General features: G+C 37.8%; 1 protein-coding gene across 4 annotated transcripts in view; it reads right to left on the bottom strand.

Moving 5' to 3' along the window:
* Positions 1-5374: 5374 nt before the first annotated feature.
* RIC1 (RAB6A GEF complex partner 1) overlaps positions 5375-20083 on the bottom strand; it is a 57347-nt gene continuing 42638 nt past the window's right edge. For all 4 annotated transcript variants that reach the window (XM_010586043.1, XM_010586044.1, XM_010586045.1 and 1 more), the window contains 14 exons: positions 19998-20036; positions 19616-19726; positions 18929-19018; positions 18195-18355; positions 17031-17169; positions 15000-15116; positions 13347-14075; positions 12873-13031; positions 12629-12762; positions 11314-11600; positions 10320-10514; positions 8264-8441; positions 7960-8148; positions 5375-7568 (listed from right to left, as the gene is read on the bottom strand). In XM_010586043.1, coding sequence (XP_010584345.1) covers positions 7283-7568; positions 7960-8148; positions 8264-8441; positions 10320-10514; positions 11314-11600; positions 12629-12762; positions 12873-13031; positions 13347-14075; positions 15000-15116; positions 17031-17169; positions 18195-18355; positions 18929-19018; positions 19616-19726; positions 19998-20036 — 2814 coding nt within the window. In that variant the 3' untranslated portion in view covers positions 5375-7282. The remainder of the gene's footprint in view (positions 7569-7959; positions 8149-8263; positions 8442-10319; positions 10515-11313; positions 11601-12628; positions 12763-12872; positions 13032-13346; positions 14076-14999; positions 15117-17030; positions 17170-18194; positions 18356-18928; positions 19019-19615; positions 19727-19997; positions 20037-20083) is intronic.

Here is a 20083-nt window from a genome sequence, read left to right as displayed (position 1 = left end):
TAGAATTGGCTAATTTTTGGTATCTCCTCTGGAGAGACTTTTGGTAATGTGACGGTATTGCACGTCGCTAATACGTTTAACTGTTTCTTAAAGTACAGTTTGCTTTCCATAAGGAAAAATACCAGGAAGAGTCATCTTTAAAAAGATCTCTAATATTTCTTGATTGCTCTTATTTCCATAGGATGGGTTTTGTAAATGACTGAGAGTGCTTTAAAATATCTTCCAGTTTTAATTGACAAGCTTTGAGTTCAGAAGACACTGATCTCTTTGGGTTTTTTTTAATAATCCCAGGGGTTTTTAAGTGCAGTGTAATATTTAATGTTAGTTTCTGAAATTCAAAGAACTCTCTGTACCTGGAGAAAATTCATACTTTTTTCCAAACAATGTATAAAACATTGTGACATGAATACTATGCTACAAATTTTACAGATCAGTATTTTGTTCATCTCATGAGTATTGCCAACATTGCATGCAAAGCAGATTTTGTGCATGCATCATCATTTTAAGTAAAAACATGCTAGTACTCGGAAGTTTGCAGGGCATGTGAAAGAAAATCTTGTGACTCTAATCTGTGTGAGCTGTGATGGACAGCAGCTCCCTGATCGGGTATTTTTCCTTCAAATTGTTCTGTAGTTGTGGATGAAAGTGGCAAGAACCAGTTTCATTTGTTGCAAGGTACATTTGTGAAGACTGTCAACTGGCTCATGGACTAGAGTAAGAGGTTTAATTACTGTAATCATAATGAACTGTCCATCAGTATCTTAAAACCAGTGAGTCTTTCTACATTAACATGTGCATTAATCATCACTTGCTTGATTGTATCTGATTTGAAACTACAATCCCTGTATTACACATTTACTATTTTTAAAAAAGTGCTATTAATGATATGAAAAATGGAGGTTTAGTTCATAACTCTTGTGTCTTGAATCTCAGCAAATGTTTTGTACTGTACTCTAGCTGATGTACAGCTAGTTAACTAAAGCTGTGCTGATATTTACTGTCTTCCTCAGTTTTGATTTTTATTTTGTGTTTTGCCTCTGATTTAAAGCTTTGAAAAAGTACTATGTGAAGAATTTGTAGTGGGAGCCAAAAATATAAAAATGCCTGTTAGAAATGTCTGAAACTTCAGTGAAGCAATAACTTTTGCTAACTCAGGATTTAGCCTTTATTAAATAATTTAATTATGAGGGATGCCTGGTTTGTTATAAATTTCTGTCTTTGTAAATAAAAGCAAAAATCAGTGAAACTTGATTTTCAGCATGATTAAAGGCATATTTGAGTTGTTTTTATTCATTGCACTTTGTTTTATTTAAGCTTGGGGTAGATATACTTTTAAGTGATGCTGGAGTTAGACAGCTAGCATTAGAGCTACGTGGAAGATAATGCATGGCCGAAGACTGTAAAAATTGTTAAAATGAGGGCCCTGGCTGGTTGCCTGGAGAGGAAGGTTCTTCCTGAAACAAGATGTGGTCTGGAAGTCACTGGTAGCAAACCTAAGTACTCTTTGCAAAACTGACAGCTGAGAGCAAATTTATTGTTGATCACAGGTAGAAAAACAGGATGGAAAATTTTGCTGTTTCAGTGTCTGTCTACTTCCCTATTCAGTACAAGCAGATTAGTCTTTTACTGTGGTTTATTAATTCTCATAAAAATTGTGTGTCTTACTCTGAAATATATGATAAGCAAGCAGCTGGTAATTTTAAGGATAGAAGGGCATGGGAGTAGAAAAACTATTCTTAGTGGGGGGCAGTCAGCAGCCAGCTGATTGGAATTACCCTATGTTCATCTGAAACAATTTGCATGCACAGGCTTTTCTAAATTGCTTTACTCTTCCTTAATGCTAGAGTTCTTCCCTGACTTTTGATGGCTTTGAGAATCTATTATGTTCTCTATTAACATACATAGTACTTTGTTTCATATCTGTAGATGAAAGAGCTTCAGAAATAAGCACTTTATCAATTTAAGCATGTGGTTGCAAAGCAGGCCTGTACCCGTTGTGGTTATACAACCTAATGCAGCATTAGAGCGTCACTGTACCTTCAGATTGCCTGTCAAGTAGAAGCAGACTGTTGAGCTGAGTGGAGCTATTCTCTGTTAGCAAGACCCGTCTTTAATGTCTGTTCATTTTAGGTTGCGTTGCAAGCCTGTTGGAAAAACACTAATCAAATAGACAAGATCTAACAAGTCTATACAGAGCTAATTGTAGCATATGGGACATAGCTGCTGAAGTTTGCCTGCATGGTAATGCTGTTCACTACTTTTTTCCTCGAGGGCTAAACCTAATCTGGTTCCTGATAATAATCAGGAAGGAGCCTGCAGGATGACCCATTTTAGAACTTGATGTGTGGTCTCAGTGAAGGATGGTTAAAAAGCCATGCAAGATCAGTAACCCCAAGTGCTGTGACAAAACTGTGCTTCAATGATGTGAAGTTGCGCAAGTGTGACTTCTGTTTTGAAGCTAGAACATGGATTCTCAAGTCTTAATGGAAATCCGTTCCAGTCTCAGAGGATAAATTAGTCCTAGAAATTAGGCTTCCCTGTTCACTGCAGAAGAGGTTCTGTTGGGCTATGACACTTTATGGTTCTGACAAAGCTGCAGATGCAGCTTGAGAACATGCCAAGGATAAAGCTGAGACTTGAGCAGGAAGTATAAGCCAATTTAGGGACACCTAGTCACTGCTACCTGTATTTCAAGCAGGGTGTCAAGCACCACTGGCCATGAACAGAACAGTTTTTTAAAAGATTTCAGTTTCAGAAGGCTGTAAGAATCAGTCTTGAAAGTTAGCAGTAGTTCATCTAGAAAGGAGTAATTCTGCAGTTGGGTCCGAGACTCTGGAACAAACAGAAGCTTCAAAGCCAATAGGTACAGGAGAATTTAAGTAACTGTCTTAGAAAGCTGCCCATGCATGGTTTATTCGGGGTTGTTGCTTTTTCTGTGTGTGGTGATCTGGTGGGTTTTTTTTTTTGATAGGAAACAATAATTTGAAAAAAGTTATGAAAGAGTGGTTAGGTGCCTTATGTCTGAACTGTTTAGCTAGCTTCAGCCTCCAGTTGTGTGCTTTTGTAAAGTCTCTCTTCAGTGCTGTCTGGCAGGAAACTCCTTGAGTTTACTTATCTTTGGTGGTACATGATAAATAGAAAACTCAGCAAGTTGTATCTTTCTTTCAGAGTGGTATGAGAAAGCTCTTTCCTTTTCTGTGTTTAAGCACTTGGGACTACTTTTGCCGTTCACCACAAGCTGGCATTCATCTCACTGCCCACTAGAATATTTCAACAGTCTTCAGCTCTAGGATAGGAAACTATGATGAGACAGTAAATTGCATCTGTGGCCTTTTTTTCTTGGGGCCTCTCCTTCCTTCAGTGAAGCCAGCCTACCACCCTCAACAAGTTACCCATCATCTTTTATATATAATTATAGCTGTAGACAGCTCCCCTTGGTTTATGAGAAGGGACCTCTTTTGTACAGGTTCTGGCTAGATTATGCATTCATGTATTTGTTTACTTAGGAGTGAATCTCAACCTGTAGCTTACAGACACTTCAGCTTTAAAACTGTTTTAAGTTGGTGAACACATTAGTGAAAAATTAGCTTACTTTGGTTGACATAAGTGATGGTGAAAATTACCCTCAGAAATGTGACTTGACTCAAGCAGTTTTGCAAGTATACCCTGCATGAGAGGATTTTTTAAATGGGTAGCAAGGAATCCAGCATTGTTGCTGTTTTTCAGAGACAATTGGTTTTGTACAGGATGAGAACCAGATCAAGAAAACTTCATATGCAAATGCTGGTGAAGGAGGAAGTTGGACATCTTTCTACAGCATTTGATGGCAAATGCTTAAGTAGGCCAGGCTGGTAAGAACCAGGGCAGCCAGTTTTATGTGAGCTGGATAAACGAAGTATGATGAGAGGCAGTGAGTTGGAATTCCATAGACAATGTTGACTCCCAGCTGGTTAAATGGCCCATTTTTCCTATGTGTATGTTGAGGTAATAGTGCATATTTGTAGATGAATAAAGCTTTTGTGGTGCGTTAATCTTGACTGGCTGCCAGGTGCCCACCAAACTGCTCTCTCATGCCTTCTCCTCAGCAGGCCAGGAGGAGAAAACGAGATGAAAAAGCTTATGGGTTGAAACAGGGAGATTACTCATTGGTTACCATAACAGGCAAACCAAACTGTCCTTGGGGAAAATTGACTGCCAATTAAAAATAAAGTAGGATAGCAGCAACAACAACAACAACAAAAAACCCGCCTTTGCCCAACCTCCCCCTTCTTCCCAAACTCAACTTCACTCTTCTACCTCCTCTTCCACAGTGATGCAGAGGGATCGGGGATGGTTAGTCAAGGGTTGGGTCATGGTCAGTCTGTAACAACTCCTCGCTGCTGCTCCTTCCTCTTCTTGCTGTTCTCCAGCTCCAGTGTAGGGTCCCTCCCGTGGGACAGTCTTTCATGAACTGCTCCAATGCGGATATTCCTCCCAATGGGATACTCCTTCAGGAACAGACTGTTCTAGCACCAGTCCCCCATGGGCTGCCACTCCTGCCAGAAAACCTGCTCCTGCATGGGCTCTTTGTGGGCTGCAGCTTCCTTCAGGGCTCATCCACCTGCATTGGTGTGGGGTCCTCCAGAGGCAACAGTGTGGGTATCTGCTCTGATGTGCTCCACAATGGGTTGCAGGGGGACAGCCTGCTTCACCATGGTCTTAAAAAGATCTTAACTGCTAAACAACAGTAGCACAGTAGTAAGATACTAATATTAAGAATGTTAGTGTATTGGTTAATGTATGTTTTTACTTACACAGCTCCACAGGCTGCAGCTGATCTCTGCTCCAGTGCCTGGAGCACCTTCTCCTGCTCTTCCTTTATGGGCCTCCCTGTCTGCAGAACTGTTCCTCACATGTTTTTCTTCCTCACTCATCTCTCTCACAGCTGCTGCACAGCATTATTTCCCCCCTTGTTAAATATATTACAGAGAGGAGGCCCCAGCTTGGCTGAGGGGTTCAGCTATATCCCATGGTGGGTTTGTTGGAACTGGCTGCACCTGACACAGGGGCAGCTCCTGGGCTTTACTTACTACAGCCAACCCTGCAGTCCCCCCTTGCTACCACACCCTTGCCCCCTAAACCCAATACACCTCTTTTCAGAACAGTAGGTGAATGTAAATTCAAAGGTGCACTAATAAGGTAACTTTTAACTTAGAAGCTTGATACATTCATCCTGTAAAACAAGCCATACAGATATGATGTGGCAAACTAAAACAATCTTCATCGGGTATTTTCAAGAGCGTTGTTTCTCTGAGATAACCTACTTGAATTCTGCGAAGTTACTGTCAATGGCTTGGAGTCAGAAATAGTTATTTTCCACAGGAGTAACTTCAAGTAAAGTTGAATACATTTGTCTTTTAATTACAGGTATAACAGCAGTGAAATTGAAATACAAAATTAGCACATAAGATTTGCATAGAGAGAATTACTACTAAAGAAGTACAAACTTCTAAAATTTCACAACTAAAAAGATTTAACTGCTAAACAACAGTAGCACAGTAGTAAGATACTAATATTAAGAATGTTAGTATATCAGTTAATGTCTGTTTTTACTTGTACAGATCCAAAACCTGAACAGCAGAAAGCTGATCAGGATGAGCTTGGTTTACATCATTACCACAGAACCACAGAAAAATATTAACTTGAAGCACAGTTTTTATTTCTTTTACCATAGATTAAGCAGGTTTTTTTATCATAAAAAAGCTTTAAGTATCCCCATATAACAATAATAGATTTTGATGTCAGATCACAACAGGCTTGTAGGTATGATAGACATTATATGTAACCAGTAGCTACAATGCAGACTAAGCCTAATGCTGGGACTCTTGAACCAGATTTTTTTCTTAGAACTTCACTATTAGTTTCAACTCTTAAATGGAAATTCAAGCTGCATTCACTGAAATCTCCAGCTTTCCAAGTAATACTTGCAATTATTGCACTTGTACTGGTTGTATTGGCTTAGTAAAGCCATTCTAAAGCAACAGTTTAACATTTGTACATTTTAAAGCACTTGATCTTATCTACAAAGGAAATAAAGATGATAAAACCACAATTTATTTCAACTTAATTGTGAATATTCTTAATTTTCAGAGTTTAAATGGATGTGCATTTAGTAACTATACTAGAAAAGCAACAGATGCTGTAACTACCCTATGATGACTAGTTTGGTCCATGTCAGTAATCAAGTGATGTTATAAAAAATAAACTAGTTTATTTTGTATAAAATGAGTAATGTTGCATTTTTGTTCAGATTGCACAGTACAAACAAGCTAATACCTAATTAATACTGTTACAGGTAGTTATTACATAGGGACAGCAGCTAGAAAAAATAAGTACCTCAAAGCAACAAACTTCTGCAGCCAGCTTTCCATAACATTGTATGAAAGTTAAATATGTCTTAATTACAAGTATGCATATTATAAAATGTTTGAAAAATGTTTAAGTATGAGCCGTTAAACTAATTTTCCATAGCAAGAGTATATGATGATTATTTACATTTAAAAAATCCGTTTTTCAGAAAAGAATTTACAATGAAATAAATAACCTTCAGCAATCCCTTAAGCCCAACTACAAGATCTGTAAGTGGCAGTAAAAAACAGGTAAGCCACCTTGTGTCAATGTTAGGTCAGTAAAGTATGCCTCATCCAGAAAGAAGTGCAACTCTGCTTTAACGTTACTAGTCATCTAGGAACATGCGCAATACATATAGGTACCTTCAAATAAGGTACAGCCTTGAGTATTTGTACAAGAGTATTCACAAAAACATACAATATATTTTACAGTCCTTTAATACAAAATATCGATATCAAACCAATCTGAACTGCATTGATCAGATATTTCTTAGGCAGGCAAGCTGCAAAGTATAACAGTTTTTAAATTTAATCCCCTCTTTGCCTTTTAAACTCAATTAAGAGATAAGTAGTTCCTTCAGAACATGTTGGTGATGTAAAGGTACTGATGAACTTTAGCTGAACCTGTCTCCATATGTATTCACTGTCTCTCAACACTATTAAGTATCAAAACCTAAAGCTGTAGTCTGAAGATTGCATCAAAAAAACCCCACTTTGCCTCCTTTTGATATTATTAGATGAAACTGCTGCTTAGTTATCCCCACTAAAGATTTCAAAGATTGAAATATTAAAAAAAAAAAAAAAAAAAGTTCAAATCCAAAACATGGAAGCATGTCTAGAAGCTGGTTTGCTTCCTTTCACACCTGATGCTTGGGAAGTTGTTCATCTTCCGTTTAAGACACAATACAGTCATAACTGCCTTCTTGGAATGAATCCTCATCCTCTATCTTAGACTTGTCCTCTTCATGCCTGCTTGCATTGCTGCTGCCAGCATCACTCTGAGGATTAGCACCATGGCTAGATGAAGTCCTGCTTTCCTCAGCTCTGGGGTTCACTTGTTCAGTAACCTTAGAAGGATTCACTGGCTGAAAAGCTTCAGGCTGTACTTGCTCTTCTGCTATTTCACTTAGTTTCTGGATCTGTGGTTTGATGATATTTAGAAATGGCTTGTACCCAGGGCTAGGAAAATAACAGTACAGAACACCGTGAGTGAGTTCAAAAATAGTACTTCTGTCATATGCCTGAAAAGCAGCTTTTCTTGGGAGATGTTTAATATAAATGAGTATCTTCTATAATCCTTCCTGTACAAAAACTTTTTTTTTTTTTAATAGACAGGAAAAGGCAACCATAAGCAAAACAACAGAAGTTGGGGGGGTTGGTTGTTTTGGGTTTGGTTTGTTGGGTTTTTTTCCAGTTTGATCACAACTGTATTAAGTGACTGTCCTGAAATTTTCTTCAAAAGTGCTTTTAAATAATTGTTTCAGCTAGGGTTGAGAGAACTCAAAGGGGTTTTTTAGATAACTAATTATCTACAACTGGAATGAAAATGAAGGTGGAAAATAACACTTACCAATCTGTAGAAGCCCATTTGTCAACAGCATATAGGCCAGTCTTGATGTTCTGACAGATTTCTCCATCAATATCAGAGGATTGCATTATACTGAAAACCTGGTTGATTACTGAAGATTCTCTGAGGATAAGGCCTATGACAATACACCAATCCAGACATCCTGCTTCCATGAAGATATGTAGCAAGTACCTATATAGAAAAACAGTCTACTTCTTTTTCCATGCTAAAGACAAAAATCCCAGTGTGATTCTGTAGACAGTGTTTCTTTCCCCTAATGCTACATACCAAAGATTACGTTACTTACCGCAGCTGGACCTGTGACTTGTGTGGCCCTTTACTAGCCAGTTCTAAAGAGAGATGTTCAAGCTCTGACTGAGTTAGACTTAGACTAGAGAAGTTTTCATCCACCATGGTCCAGTCACCATCCACCATAGAACTTGTTTCAGTCAGGTCCGTTGCTGAACCAATGCTGCATTCGTCACCTATCAAAAACACTCAGAAACATGAGGGGAAAAGAAACTGCTTGCTTTAGCGAGATGCAGAGTTTCTGAACTACTTCCTACAGCAATTGACAAATTATGCAGTAATGCTTTGCTGTGTATCACAGTGCTAAGTTGTTACTTCAGGCATACTGTCCATCCCACTTCAGCATTCTTCTTGTTACACTATATGGTGGAACTATTGTTGGAGGAATGCAGTAGTTTTTCTATCAAATAAAAATAATTCTGCAGAATAATGTCAGTAAGGGATCCTAAAGATGTGTTGGCAATCATTGCAAGAGCACAGTGACAGCCTCTTACATACTATAGTCCTAGAATTAAGTCTGTAGGAAGGGTTGTGGTCTGTCTAAAGATAACTCATTACTTAACTGTAAAAAGGAAGAAGTAATAGCAAGTTCTTTATACAAAACCCTGAAGATTCTGAATGCTTGGTAATGTAAATATTCACCTGCACTAATTACAAAAGGAAATAAGCATTTCTAATAAACACATGAGGAGTAGATGTAGCCACAGAATTTTCACAGGAACAGTATCAGCAAAGCTAAAACCATTATAGTGGTGAGTCATGAAGGCACCCAACGTCCAGAACAGTTTCCGTATTAAAGTAGATGTATCTTTTCTGTGGAAAATGTTTAGAAAGTCAGAAAGTTGTTTTATTAGGTTCTTGCCCGTGTATACCGCTGCTGGCTTAGTTATTTGTGAAATTACTACTATTAGAATTCAGCTCGCAACGTTTTAAAGACTATTAATTTAGTTTCACTTTAGAAATAAACTGCTTCAAAATGCATACTAAAGTCCATTGAACTCAAAGGTCTTCATCCAGCTCAGCAAAAAAAATGATACTTGTTTATAGAAACAGCGGTAGTGGCAGACAGCAGTACAAGATAATGCAATGAAAAGAGGAATAAATGGGGAAAATTTAAATTATGCTTTTTTGGAGAGTTCTGTAACAAACTTACTTAGACCTAATGCATTCTTGCAGTCTCCAGAAGTAATAAGCAGAAGAAACAGAAGTGAAAATAGAATGAGGAAGTGCCCAAGCAGAGGAAGAGAACCTCACTCTTTCTTCATTTTTTAAAGCCTGTCAACTTGTTAAATTACAGCTCCAAGTGCTCTGACTCTTACAGGAGGCCCTATCATCTTGGGGAGATTGTAGTTCACACTTAGATACTTAGGTCTTTTCCCTAATAAAGTGGGAATCACATGATGTAGACACTGTTGAAAACATTGCTGTATGCTTGAGGACAAGAGGGAGCCAAAAAAAAAAAAGAGATGAATGGTCAGACAAACATTTCCTGTCTTTGACTGTGATCAGCAAAGTTTAACAAAGAATAAAATTCCCTGTTGTATTTTCATAAGCTGATCATACATTTGACCTTTTAAAAAAGTGATTTAAACAAAGCCATAGGAAAAAAGAAAACTATATGGGACTATAATTTCCTCAATAAAGAATGTATATCTTTCTAAAGAAATCCAAAAGCACAAAGTTCATGCATTAGAACTGTACCAAACTGTGCAAGAGGCCGACCCATGCTAGAGGCAAAAATATAAAACTTATAACACTCTTCCCAGCCAGACTGTAAAAATACTAAATTTCGAGTTACTACCACAGGCAGGAACTTCAGCAAATATCATTTTCATATTCTACTTCAAGTACTTAAAGATGTATGACATGGGCATTATCTTTCTGTTGTAAAAATTTTTGTTCACTTTTCAACAAACCCTCTTTTTTTTTTTCTGAATTATGGTTATCAGCAGTTGAGAAGCAACAATACAGCAGTGGCATGCAAGTATCAAAACAGAAGTGCATAGGTCCAGGTGCATTCTTCCAATGAGCAGACAGAAGGAACAGAGACTAACCTTTACTTAGCAAAGGAGAAAGGAATGCATCTTGCATGTGTGGTCCATGGGATGAAACAGTGTCAATCTCTCTCTGAGAGGAGCTGATAGCGCCAAGCCAGCTGCGACTCCGAGGTGTGTTTGAAACCCCTGTGTCCATTTCCATGTTTACAAAGGTGTCTGCAGACTGAGATTTTAGCAACTGCTCCCCTACGGCTAAAAAAAAAGAACCCACCAAAGAAAAGTCTTATAAACATCAAAAAGGAAATTGGGAAAGTTCTCTCCAGGCATTTCAGGAAGCTAAAACTTGTATTTAAGTCAATATTCAATTAGTTTGCTGAGGGATCACCAAAAGCAAGGGAATGCAGCAAGTTTAGGTACTTCAAGAATTTCTGATCAGCTTTTTATGTCAGCACTGGCATAAAAGAAATATCAGCTGACAAAGTGTTAGCATCAATAGAACTAAATTATAGTGCTGCTACTACCAAAAAGAGGAAGACTTGGCAGCTAGTATCAACTTTGCCCTGAGAGGATAAACTAGTGAACTGAGAGATTAATAACACAAAGGAGGTTTACTGCAAGTCCTCAAAATTCTTACCCTTTAACATAAAGCAAATTTCAAATATTAGAAACATTACTTTTTTAAATATAAAAAGTTAATCAAAACCTCATCTAAAGGCTATATGAGAATGTTGATTCTAGTAGTTTTCTGTAGAATTTACATGAAAGAGCAATTCCATGTTCAACTCAACATCTGCACAAATGATACCCAGTTCAGTGTTTGCACCTGAGAAAGCAAGAAACTTCAACAGAAACAGTACTGTAATCAGACTACACAAGAGATGCCATCTGTGCTAAACAGATTCCCTTCAAAAAACACACCCTGTGTGAGAAAGCTGTGCAGGTGGCAAGCCTCAGCCTGTTCTTTGCTTGGCTGAACTGAGGAAGGACAGATTCAGACTGATGGGTATAGGACTGCAGGAGGGAAACCAAATCAACTCAGATGTTACAGCACCTGTCTTGTACTTTCCATTCTTGAAAGGTGAATTAATGGACGAAGCCGGTATGACTGGAAATGGCCAGAGGAAATCCTTGTGTAGCTTTTTCAAAGCAAACACAAAATCCTCCACGCGGGCAGCTCTGGCTCGCTCCTTGCACAGCCAACCAATCAGCTCAAAGCCTAACTGTGCAGCAAAGCAGCCAAGGTCTTTCAGCTTGATTTCTTCTAGCAGACGCCGAGCATGCCGCCAGAGCATCATGTCAATGTACATGTTCTCGGCACAGTCGCTGTCTTTACTCCACCTATAGACAGACCAGAGAGCAGTGACATTAAGACTGATAAAACAGAGTTGTAAAGGTTGTTGGCCACAACCACAGTACATGGAGTGACCAGAGTAGTTAGTGGGAGCTTTCTATGTACCAACAGAAGCAGCTTCCACCATTTGTTGCTATTTATGTTCTCTAAAAGATCCCACTCGACAGGTAAGTGAAATAAGGGAAGGAAGTTACAACAGCAGCAGTGTCCATACAGTATTAAACTATTAGCAATGCAGGAAAAAGGTAAAGAAGGAGAGATAAAAGGCAGATGCCATTGCAAAGTGACTTCTGAGAAACAAGTTTAGAGAACAAGTCAAGTCTTAGTCTAGGACCCTTCTTATCAAAATTCTTAAGATAGTACTCTCTATGGAAAATTACTAAATAAAAGCATTTGAATTTGTACTAAGGTTGTTCTGAAGGTCTTATGTGGGGAAAAAAAGCCAAAACCAAGATAATAACGAATCCCAGCTCAGTGCTGCTTCTGAACATTAATACTGATCAATATGAATTCTGTATACAGCAGTTTAAGAAGGATTCACCCCAAGGTATAAAAGGCTCTATTTATGGCTTGGCAACACACTGCTAGATCAAGATGTGCACAGTATCACAGTGCAATGTATACTATGATGCTAATAGTATACTGTGTATACTAATGTATACTGTGAGCTGTTCAAGATGTATCTTTCATCAAAACAGATCCTTCAAATATAAGGCATGCAGTCTCACTAGCTATTTAAATTACTACATATGCATCCAGTGGATCCATGTAAGTGTGCCTGTGTCTATATACACACAAACATATATATTTACATGTGTGAGAACATATTCTCCCAAGAACGCAAGAAAAAGGCGCAGACATTATGAGAGTCAGGAAAAGACAAACGCAGAAGGATGTGGAGGGAAACTATGACAAATGTAACTCTCATATAATGTACCTCTGTAACTTAAATTGGTAAGAGAGTTAGTATGGTACCTAACAAAGTAGGGAAGGAGAGGATATTACTACCAATTACCTTTTTCCAGATGGGCCAGAGGGCATACTCAGTGTTTTTGTCAAGTTAAATTTGCTATGGAGATTCTCTGCTGATTGGGATAAACTAATGCTGCGATGTCTGAAGAACTCAAAGCCACTACTTGAACTAGGTTCCTAAAACCAAGAAAACCCAAACATACAGTCAAAGGAGCAAACAAGCTATATAATAGCAAGATTAATCATACGAGGTTTGATGCACAGTATTTACTATTTTAATCACAAACCTGAGTTGTTGGTGTAGCTGGAGGTGTCTCTGTTTCTCCAGAGCCAATGGCTTTAAGAAATCTGATCATATGACGACAAAGATCCCACTTTCCCTGCTCTAAGGCAGTATTAAATAGGAGAGTAGCATGTTGTCTGCTAACTGCTGGAACTTCCATATTCTGCAAGTAACAAAGCATAATTAAGTCATTTGCTTTTGCCATCAAGCAACAGAAGTCCTATTAAGTCAAGCCACGACATGTCACATTCAAGTATACCAGAGATTCGAAGAAGCAAATTTCATGCTATTATTTTCCTTTTTATAACAGTAAACTAACTACTTACATTGTATAATATTCTGCCCCTTCATAACCGGACATAACAGAAAACTATTAAAAATTTGTTTAACTTGCATTAACTTTGATATGACAATATTTTCTAAAATACTACAACATTAGTAAATATCACCTCTCTTGCAATATATGAGGTACCATTACCTGTAGGATAATAAGATAAGAGGCAGCTGTGTCCAAGTCCTGGGCCATTAAGCACTCTTCAAATAAGTCCTTCGGGTTTCCAACAGCAGCAAAAAGGTAATTCCACAGGGCATATTCTGTCTTCCTAGCACAATGAACAACTGTCTGCAGGAAGAGGGGGAACTCTGTAATAAACTTCGCCACAGTGGGAAGCAGAGGGTCGGGAATGGGTTCCCGCGAGGTAGCTTCTTCTTCCAGCACTTCATGAAGCATCAGTTCTAGTACGTGAGGAAAGTATGGTAATGTGGCACAGGAGTGGGCCAAAAGCAAGGCTTGTTCACCGAGGTTCCTAACCAAGAGCTGGCGTAAAATGTGATGGAGGTAGATCTGAGAGGTTCTCTCAACAATGGAGAAAGGAAAGAGAACCTCTAAGTGTTCTCTAGCACTGGTTTGAGGATATAAACAGTCGTAGAGCACAGTGTCATTAACAGCACCAAGAACCAAGGCATCTTCAAACAAAACAGCCAATGGGTATATGTTGATGTGGAAAGGCAGCATGATCCGTCTTGACAGAAAGGAGTGTGGTTTTCGATGATCTCTGGGAAACAGGGGAAGCCAGACTTTCATACCTGCCCCACCACAGCTGAGCCACAGAGCCTCCAGTAAGTGGCGTTTCTGTTTGTTGATCCTGCAAGTAGTCCATACATTTTCAACAGACTGGGCTAGGACAACTGGAGCACAAAAAGGCAGCTATTTGAAAAACAAGGAAAAAAAAAAATCAGAATTCATTATTCGTTTGGTTTTGTTTGTTTTTGTTTTGTTTTTTTTACCCACTTCACAAGAACTCTTTTCAGCTAAGAACTATTCTCTTCAAACATGTTATTCCTCTAACAAAGAAGCAGCAAATCTGCTTATCCCTTAACTGCACCCTACCACCTGGGAAAGCATCACTTATTGCTTACATTAACTCAAAAGACACTTCTTTCAATTTTTTTAACCTCCTTAGTCAGGAGGCCAGAAGGGTGAAAATAAGGGAAGAAAATAAAAATCTGCTCTCTGCTTCTTCAGAGAGCCCAAGAGTCCAACCTAGAACTGACAAAATTACTACAAACACCAAATTTGCTAGTGTTTGATTGAGCTGCAAAGAACTCTTCATCTAAACTTTTCAGATTTCACTCTCCCAAAGTGCTTCTTTCATGTAGAATAGTTTTTCATCAGTGCAGAAAAATTTAAAAGTTCAGTCACTGATTTCTATGATTGTTGTTTTTAGGAACTTTGTAAACATACTCTGCAAAAAATGATAATGTTCCATAAACATACAGAACAGTTTTAGATAGACTGGAGATTTTGTGTCATTATTGCATACCAAATTTTGCAAAGGACCTTTATGCTTAAAACTGGTATCTTTCACTGCAATACAAGTAGTAAACACAAGTAGTAAATACTTCGGTTAGACATTCACATAATTAAGTAGTAACATTTCACAGATTCTTAGGAAAAAAATAAATCACGGGAGCAGTGATTTACTTCCAGCTAACAATTCAGCCTGTAAGTGTAGACACTGCCTTGCATTACAGACCTCTTTTCTTCATGCCTGGACCACTCCCTTCCAGAACTTCTTCAGTCACTGACATCTTTGAAGCCATATACAGTACTCCACATACATTTACTCACATGCTTCCTTTGATTAGGATTATTATCCTTATCTCGGATCTGGGGTCCAGATCGATCCCTTTGCAACATGATGAGTTGTCCTGCTAAGTTTAGCATAATACTTTCAGCTTCACAAGCCTAAGGATAAAATAGTATTATGCAAATTATTTGAACTTTTTGAATGCATCACTTGACCCATAACCACCGTACAAATCCAGAATAAAAAGAGCAAATTAACTGCACTGCCATACAGAGATGACTAACAACCAAATGCAATGCAGAAGGACTCAGAAAAATCCAGCAGAACTAGGTACCTACATATAGGTTCATTCATATAGTTCTTGTGCAAGGGAGTAAATACTGGAAGGTTTCTTGTTCACTAGACTTATTCCATGCGTTTATTTCATACAGGCTTTTTCCAACTATGCCTCTTGGCATGGGCAAGCCACCAGCATTTTAAGAAAAATAAAGCTCTGTGTTCTTAACAGTATCACCACTACATAATTGCCAGTATCTGACTGCAAAGACTAACACTGGTACAGAAGCCAAAAAGAGTTGAGCCATAAAGAATTTAGCCACACTTGTACAGCATCTTGAACTTTTAGAAGCTGCACTTATACCTAACTAGAAAGATTCTTCTCTATCAGGAAAGCAAAGTATTATGTCTAAAGATTTATTTCAGAACTGTTTCATGTTAATTTTGAACCAAGTCACTGGAGGCTAATACCATGCTGTGCATGAAGTTTAGTTTTAAAATAAATGGGTAGGAGGCCTGTGTGGTAAATTTGCAGCATCAGGTGTTAAGGTCACCAATAGGCAACAACACTGAGAAGGCTGACACACTCTGCTAAGTCAGACACATTGCTTTGTCTACAGTGCAGTGTCATGTTCAGTGCTAACATTAATACTTTTCTTTTGGTCAGGAGGATTGACAAAGTTTGAAGATATGGGCTCTTAGAAAGAAAAGAAGTAATATTTGTCCAATCTGAAGCTAAGTTTAAAATATTACTAGTGCTCTAAAAAGCTTCAGTAGCTTTTTCTCAAAATTAGGAAACACCATATGTCAGGTAGTTCAGGAATAAGGACGCTGTCTCACAACAAGATGGACTAGAAAACCACAAGCATGTTGGCTTTTATGCCCTTGTCTAAGATAAGTAGCAAATTCTCAGGACACATGTTCAGCATTGTGGGACACTAAATTAGAATGAACAGAAGGAAGCAAGCGCAAACCTTCAGATTTTACATCTGTGCCATTGCTGTCCTATCTGCCAGTGGCTTTGGTATGTGGAGAAAAATATGCACCTTCACATGTCTACAGGCCTGCCTCCCAGGCAGCGCAACATCTGAACTATCTTAAGGCAGCTGCTCTGATGAGAAAATATGCTTCATACTGCAGCTACTCAAATAGTTAAGCTTAATTTGTTTACACAACAGGCAACAAAAATGCAAGTTCTCTTTGCACTGTGCTTTCAGTGGCCTGAATCATTTCCTGGAGTTAAGATAGGCTTCACCTTCACACCTTGGTCATTGTTTGGCTGTTGGCCTATCTCCTGACATAATCAGTGGGAGAGATCATCTTACTTTATTTTAGCAAGTAGGAAATTGACTAGAAGTAACCTTACAGGGTCATATGCCATCTTTTCCTTTTTTCTGTTTATTCTTTGAGTAATGGACCTGTTGCTGCAAGAAAGGCACTTCTTAATGCCATGGATTGCTCTGGTGTTCAACTTTTAATGCACAATAGAGAAACATACCCTTGACATAGTTAAGTTTACTTTGTCCTCCAACGTTTGCCCCTGAATTTTACAAGATGACAAAAGAAGATATGAAATAGAAGTAAGAATTTGGATTTTATTCCTACCGCCACCCACCCCGCCCCCAGTTCACACATAAAATGTCTATATAAGAAGAATCAGAAAAAACATGTTCCGCATTTTACCACAAAAAAGAACCACTGATTTATGGTTCATTTATCAGCACCTAACCTTTGGGGACTAAGCTAACAAATGTAGGCACCAATTCTTTTAAATTTGAGCACTATAGACCTGTTACCTGCTGAGGCATCTTCAAGGTGATGCCAGTCTCTGTCCTCACTGATGTCAACGTAACAGACACTACAAGAAAAGGATGAGGAATGTACCGAGACATGGACACTTCTTGAAGAACTTGGATACTGGCAGTAGGGTTAAGACTGAAAGGAAAGATGACTATGTTTAACAATTTTAAAATATTTGCAAAATATTGTTTAAAATAGTATTTAACATAAAATTAATACCTTGAAGTAAACCTAATGAAAATAAGCCACTTAATCTCAGCAAACAGTTTACTCTATAGACTAAAATTACTTTTCTTTAACCAGGAATCCCACAGGTCCACATATCTACTCTACATAAAGTTACCAAATAAACCTAAGCTGGGCTACTTTATCTTGATAGTTTTGGGGAATACAGCTATAAGTGGATAGAAGACAACATCAGATGCTTCAGAATAAGACTCTATTCACCCTTCAATAAGACAATTCCAGGGTTTGGATTTTGTTGGGAGTTTTCTTTGAAAAGCATTGAAAATATTTTCCTCCAAAGTGGATCAGCAGCTTGCTTTCTGCTAAAAAAACAAGGTCGTTTCTTGCTGAAACCAAGATGCCATAATTAGTGTAAGAAAAACTGCCTGCTTAGGCACTTCAAAGAACTATCTGCGAATCTTTATCTCCTCCTTAGGTTCACTAATCTTAACTATCTGAAAGTATGTGGCTCTTACTTTGCTACTTCTTTTGCACCAAAATAGCTCCTGACAACCGCAAACCAAAACTGTCTCTCTTCATCTTTGCTACTCCACCACCACCCTCACCAATTTCTACTTTTAATGTTAGAAACATTTTTTATTAAAAATATTCAAATATGTGGGTGCCTTTTAGTACCTTTTTCTTCTATTTACATTCCATTTTCAAGTCCCTATCAGCTAGAACATGTTTGTACAGACAGCTGGAAACATGCGTATCTCAGTCACTACCTCCACACCTAATATGCATATCTGTACGCATGCAAGTGACACTTGTGAACTATCTCTTGTGCATACAGATAACACTTACCCCTCTGTATTTTAAAAATCTGACTCCAGAAGTTATCAAACAACTTTATATTATGATAAGAATTTACTCAGACTGAGAACAGATTTACAAGTACATTACGGCAAAAGCATTTAAATACTGATACTCACCCCTCAGGCCTTCTCTCAATACTATATAGGCAAATGGAACAATCTGCTCTGAAGAGTATTACAATGTCCCGGAAGACACTCAGTAGTAACGTGTCTGCTTGCACTTTGGTGATGTGTGCAAATGCATTGTCAAGATTAGATGTTCGCAGGTAGATTCTCAGCTACAAGGAAAAGGTTTGAATACAGGTTCTGTTTACCAACAAATTAATAATAATTCCACATTCAATTATTTTCTTTTTTGTGGAATGGCTGTCAAGGATTTCTAGCAAGACACCTAACTGGGTTTTTGTTTCATCAAATGTTTTATGCATTGCACTATATTATTGCATCCAAAGTGGCTAAAGATCAGTACAGCCAAATCTGAAGTACTAACAAAAGGAAGGAGTTTTATTCATTTGTTTTAAAAAGCAAGGTCTTCCGCCCATCTAATTTAACACCTTAACAAAAGTGTCCCAAAATACTCTAACTAGATACCCCAAAACAGACTTCATGCTAACATGCAAAAACATCACAAATTTTTCAGAACAATGAGCACATTTTTGGTAGTCAGCAGAAAATGGTTTTTAATAGCAATAATAAACTTTTCTGCAAAGAATTACTTACATATTAATAAAGAATTTTTGAACATGACCAAAAGTCACCTATGTATCTAACTTTTCATATTTATAATACTACTGTAGAACAGATCAGATATTCTAAACATGATTAATTTACTCTGAAGAAAAATACGTCACCTCTTCCTGATGATCATTTAAATTATAACATGCAAGAACAATGAAGTCATTCCACCATGCTAAGCCACCTGTTACCGTCATATTTTGCTCCTGAAAAAAGCAAGCAAATGACATATATGTATGTATTTTTATATACTTATACACACATACACACATGTGTACATTCTGTGGGAAATTTCTGAAAGCCATACATGATCTCTATCAGCTTTACTGATAGTGGCAAGACAACCTATGTATATGAAGTTTTTGTTGTATAAAAAACCCAAAGTACTAAAGAATAACATGTGAAAGACAAACATCATCTTACAAAACACAGCTCCACAGTTCCTTATGCTATTGGCATCCCTGAACTCTCTCAAATTAGCTTTCTGCTTCTGGCCAGAATTTACAAGCTTGGCATCCAAACCTATGTCTCACAAAAACTGTCAGATAAGACATATGGGAGTGTCTGACTATACACACTCAGATTTGGAAACCTTTTAATAATCAGACATGAATTATTGTGCCAAAGCCCCAAGATAAGTGTTTCAGCCACTTGATGAAAAACACATGCAAAACCAGCATCCATAATCCCAAGTGTGTCTACAGGTTATTTCAAAAAGATTATTTTTTTATTTTCTCCAGGAGTCACATTCCAAGAAATACAACCTCCCCAGTATACCTGAACAAAGTACTATAACCTCTCACCTGGGTAATGTTTCCAAACAGCTTCCATTTTTTGGTAAGTAAAGAATAATGTGCAAAACCAAACTTGCCAACAACAGCTACATTCTGTCCAAGCTTGTCAATAGCTGAAAACTGTTCAAAGAGAAAAAACCCAGAACCTCAGGAGGGAACTTATTTAAATGATACATCCAATCCCTAGTGCACATCACTACAAGGCAATATAATGTCAGAGTCAAAACTTGTAAGGTATCTTCATGTTTTCTACTTTACTGCCCAACATATATTCTTCTTTCTGTAATTTAAAACAATGATTCCATCTTCCTGAGCTCATCCAGCCCTAAGGGACAGTTATCAACACCCCATACCTTTAAAGAGGCAAGAACATATTCTTTAAATAACTCACCCTTATAGGCCAGTTGCTCTCTAGATACGTACTATGAATCTAAAAAAAAAAAAAAAAAAAAAAAAAAAAAAAAAAACAAAAACCAA

Source organism: Haliaeetus leucocephalus, unplaced genomic scaffold (assembly GCF_000737465.1).
Source record: "Haliaeetus leucocephalus isolate CR32 unplaced genomic scaffold, Haliaeetus_leucocephalus-4.0 Scaffold139, whole genome shotgun sequence".
Taxonomy (NCBI): Eukaryota; Metazoa; Chordata; class Aves; order Accipitriformes; family Accipitridae; genus Haliaeetus; species Haliaeetus leucocephalus.
This window is presented reverse-complemented; position numbering and strand designations above follow the sequence as displayed.